This window comes from Pteropus alecto, unplaced genomic scaffold, assembly GCF_000325575.1.
Source record: "Pteropus alecto unplaced genomic scaffold, ASM32557v1 scaffold276, whole genome shotgun sequence".
Classification (NCBI taxonomy): Eukaryota; Metazoa; Chordata; class Mammalia; order Chiroptera; family Pteropodidae; genus Pteropus; species Pteropus alecto.
The window spans coordinates 3,221,275-3,225,628 of record NW_006438074.1 but is presented as its reverse complement, the minus strand read 5'-3'; the positions used below and the strand labels follow the sequence as shown (position 1 = coordinate 3,225,628).

General features: G+C 48.7%; 2 protein-coding genes across 4 annotated transcripts in view; one reads left to right on the top strand and one right to left on the bottom strand.

Moving 5' to 3' along the window:
* ZBTB1 (zinc finger and BTB domain containing 1) overlaps positions 1-3,617 on the bottom strand; it is a 23,318-nt gene extending 19,701 nt beyond the window's left edge. For 2 of the 3 annotated variants that reach the window (XM_006915122.3, XM_006915120.3), the window contains exon 1: positions 3,257-3,395. The gene's annotated coding sequence lies outside the window, so the exon portion shown is untranslated. Of the gene's footprint in view, positions 1-3,256 lie in introns of all 3 variants that reach the window. The other variant, XM_006915121.1, reaches the window with a different exon arrangement.
* LOC112482415 lies at positions 1,719-3,813 on the top strand. Its single transcript, XM_025049099.1, has 3 exons — positions 1,719-1,767; positions 1,949-2,037; positions 2,890-3,813. The coding sequence occupies exons 1-3, from the start codon at positions 1,719-1,721 to the stop codon at positions 3,811-3,813; spliced, it is 1,062 nt and encodes a 353-aa protein (XP_024904867.1).
* The last annotated feature ends 541 nt before the right edge of the window (positions 3,814-4,354 follow it).

Genomic DNA, 4,354 nt, shown 5'->3' with positions numbered 1-4,354 from the left:
AATGACAATTAACTGAAGTGTCTCTGTGGAACATTCTAAGCCTCCCAGAGTTACCAGTATTCTCACACTGCCCCATATTGCAGGCATAATACCCTGCCCCTTCCTGAACTCCTCTTCCTTCTGCTGACTCCCACTGCCCATCACAGCAAGCCCTCCCCTCACACTAAAGATTTAAAGTGGGGATGGAGCTCTTCAGTTACCTCGAAAAGATTACATGCATCTTACACAGACAACAAACAGAAAATCTGATTGGTGATTTAATTCTTTAATTTTCCAATTTTATTTTGAAAATGATTTTAAACTTTATGAAGTAAGTACTTCATAAAGATAGACCTAAAAAACATGCAAGTCCCCAACATCTTCAAATAACCAACATTGTAATTAAACTTCTATGTACTATTTTGGGGCTTTATTTTCAGAACATCATCAACTACTTCCCAACTCATCTTCTTGAATATGTCAGATGAAGTAATAAGTGATTCTGTACTTTCACTAAGATCTCTCGTAGTTACTACAAAAGCCACAATATAAGTATAGTTAGAAATCTATCTTAAATATGTCCCATCTCCTTCCACGCCACATCTGAAAACCAGTCATTAATCCCCTTCTTTCCTCTAATTGCCTAGATATTGGCATGCTACCTCTGGATACTCATTAAGAGGAATCTTTCACTCCACATCAGCAACAGGGATATCTTGACAGTGGTTTTCATGGCAAGTATACCCAACTCCTTCCCAACTATAAATTATGAAACTCTCTACAAATATGAGGGTTTTGTTTAAATGAGTTTGGCTACTATAAATCAACGCATGAGAGGCTAGACATCAACATTAACATTAAAAAAGTGTGAGAACTAGCACTAGCCCACCAAGATATAGTAAGTACTTCATAAAGATAGACCTAAAATAGCAGCCTTGTTATATTCAAACTCTCAAGTCTGCTGCTTAATCAGAGAATTTCAAATCAGCCTAATGCAAAACATTTCCTTTTCCTCTACCTAATTCTCACCAACCTGAGAAGTGAACAGAGAACATGAGTCCATGAATCATCTGATAGGCCATCCCTTCTCAGGGTGAGGCACCCACAGCAGCAGTTATGATCAAATGTTGCCTTCTCTCATTTTAAACAAGGAATTGACTATTAACAGTGATTATCTCTGGGGAGTGGGAGTCAGAATGACTTTCATTTTTGTAGTTTATGTACTTCCGTATACGTTGAATTTTTACAAAGAGCATGGATTTTATAAAGTATTTCCATTTTGAGACATGAATCACTTTTAATTTGGTTCACGTAAAAATAATTTCAGTGTTTTATGGTAAGAGGCATTAGCACAAAAAAATATCGAGAAAACATCCTACAGAGACCAAAATGAACTCAAGCAGATGTTTTTCAAATACACTTCGAATTTTTTAAGACAACAGATTGTAGCTTAAAAATGAAAATCTATGGAAAATTTTCTGCATTTTTAATCCAACTGGTTTCCCTCCCCTTTGGGCCAGAAGGTTAATATCAAAGGCTTAACACTTTTCCTGGCTGGAGAAGAGAGGCCTGAAAGCAGGCAATTTTCTCCTAAACATTGAATGGGAAATAGTTCTAAGTACAAAAATTTAGCAGTGTTAAAACGAAATCAAAACTCAAAGTCAAGAGCAAGTGGCTAAAACTGTGTTCCTGCTCTGCTAAGGTCCTGGTTAAATATGGTTTCTCTTTTTCTAACAGTGATGCACCAGCTATCTGCCTCCACCACCACAATAGGCAACTATATTGGAGGTGAGAAGAATAAAAAGGCTTCAGGAAAGGCCTGAGTTATTCTATAGATGAAAATTTGGTCATAATGAAAAAAAATCTACTTTTAAAATAAATATAAAATATTAATCGATGGTTCTACTGCAGACTGTGTTACTCTTTGGAAAAAAGCATTTCACCTCCACTACGATTTTCTCTGTTTAAGATGAGAAAGCCCTATCTAGTTCCCAAAACCATTCAGCTACTGAAACTTTATCAGATATCCAGCAAATGATTCAAAAGGAAAATTTTGAGGTTCTGATAGCCAGTCTTTTCTGATAGTCAAAAGCTTCATCTTTTTGTACCCCAATTCTCCTCATCCTATCCATTCGCACTGACAAAGTTTCATAGAATCTAATTTCTCCGTTTCAAAGAAGTGATAGCTTTTATCAAAGCAGCCTTCGCCAAATCTGCTCCAAAATACCTGAATTTCAGTTCCAGAAAATGATTCTAAGTCTCCTCAAAAAGCCTGGGACCACTCCTTGGGTTCTAGTGTCAAAGGCAAAATTGTTCCTGGAATAGTTTCTCTGCCGTGATACTACTGTATGGAAATACACTTGGGCCAGTGGAGAATCTGTGCGTATCTACCAAGTTGAAGCTCGATTTAGGATTATTACACATAAAAATGCCCTACTGTCCCCAGAAAATATCAAGGACTATCACCATCTCCCTGACTCTCCTAATCTGGAAAATACCATGTCAACCTTTCAGATCACGTAGACGCGTGGCTTAGATAGAATGAGAGAGTGGGAGGGTGGCTGAGCTCAGACCCAAGCCTACATATTTTATGTGGTAACGACTCCGGATCTACATCCAACACATTTACCGAACACTAACATAACTTCTAATAAGTTCCCACCACTGGAAATGAAAGCACTTTCTTCCCAGGAAACAGAAGGTCTTTTCCACAGAAAATTCTCAAACCCAAAATCTGCCACTTTTTACTGAAGAAAAAGCGTGTGTGCCGGCAAGAGGGGGTGGGAAAGAGCGTGGCAAGAATTTGCACAGCTCTTACGCCTCCTCCCTCGGAGAGCGCCCAAGTCTGCGGCCTCGGGCTCCGGGACACTTCTCCTCCCATCCGCCGCGGAGCCGCAGCTGTAAGTTTAGAGAAGCGGGCTCTGGGCATGTCAATCAACTGGGTCCTCCCGCCTTCCGTCTACACCTCCTCTCCCTTCCCCCCTCAAAAAAATAAAAGCAGAGAAAGAAAGGGAAAAGAAGGTAACTAATGTGGGAACTAGTCTCCACAGGGGCTTCGCCTGCGACCGAAGGAGGCCGCACGTCCCGGACCCGGCGGGATCGAGCGAGCGGCCGGGTAGCCGTCTGTCGCAGGGTCTTCGCAGCGCGTCCGCCGCGCTCCGGCTTCCCGCACGGGTTGGCGCCGCTGCGGCCCCGCACTCCACCAGGCCCTCGGCCCGCCACCCTTCAGCGCGGGCCAAAGTTGCGCAAATAGCCCCAACAACTGGCAAATACTCACCGGCCGCAGCAGGAACCGGGGGTGCGGAGATTTTAGGGAGTTTAAGGCAAATTAGCCACGGGAAAGGCGGGCGGAGGCGAAGGGGCCGCGAGCTGCAGTGGCGGCGACGCGCGGCGCTCGGGTTGGGCTGCGCGGAGAGGTTCTGGCTCTGCCAGGGACTGTGCTGCAACAAAGGACTTCCGCTGCCGCACAGCCGCGCCTGCCGCACCGCACTGAGCCGGCCCCGCTTACGCGGCGACTCCGGGTCTGCCCACCAGTTCGCTGCGGCGTCCGCCAGCCTTCCCCTCCCTCTCGCCCGCCCACCCACTCCGCCGCTGGCTGCTAGGGGCACCCGCGGTCGCCTGTTTGTTGCAACAAGTTTCTGCGTCGGGCTCCGAGGAGGCTGGCGCAACCCGCACCGCGGGGGCTGGCGTGGCGGCGGCTTGACCACCCCTCTCGCCCCTCTCCCAAGGGTAGGCTTGGGACCTCCTCCTCCTGTTTGCACAGCTGGACGAGACTGGGCTCCTCCCGACTCCCCAAGGGCAGGAGGCTGCTTTCCCACTCCGTCCAGATGTTAGACCCCTGCCCGAGAGGACCCAGCTGTTGGTCCCTCCCTTGCGGTACGTCTCCTGAGTCCCGGGGGTGCCGGCGCCCTCGCCCTGTCCCGTGCACGACCACTCTGTTCAGGGTCGCCCATTCCCAGTGCTCCCCCCACCCTGCTTTCCATGGGCCTGTCCGCCTCTGGCCTTGAGTCACTTCCCCCGCCGTGCCCCACCCCGCCAAGCCCGCCTTCCCCCCCAGGCTCCCGCGGCTCAGCTTCCCTGGCCCCGCGCCCTCACCCCTCTCCCTGTGGACACGCGACACATCGTTCCCCACCCCCACCCTTGAATTGAGGGGGGTGCCCATGCTTTTGCACACCCTGGGGAAAGTCCCCGGGTCACGCGGTTGTGTGTGGGGAGCCTGTGACGCTCAGGCTTGTTTCTACGCTTCCGCCTACAGTCATATGTGAGGGCCGTGGCAGATGCGCCCGGAGCGCGGGCCGACCCCCTCCTGGCCACTTGAGCGGGCGAGCGCGCACGTAAGCACGCACGCACGCACACTCCAGCCCCCGCGCCCCTC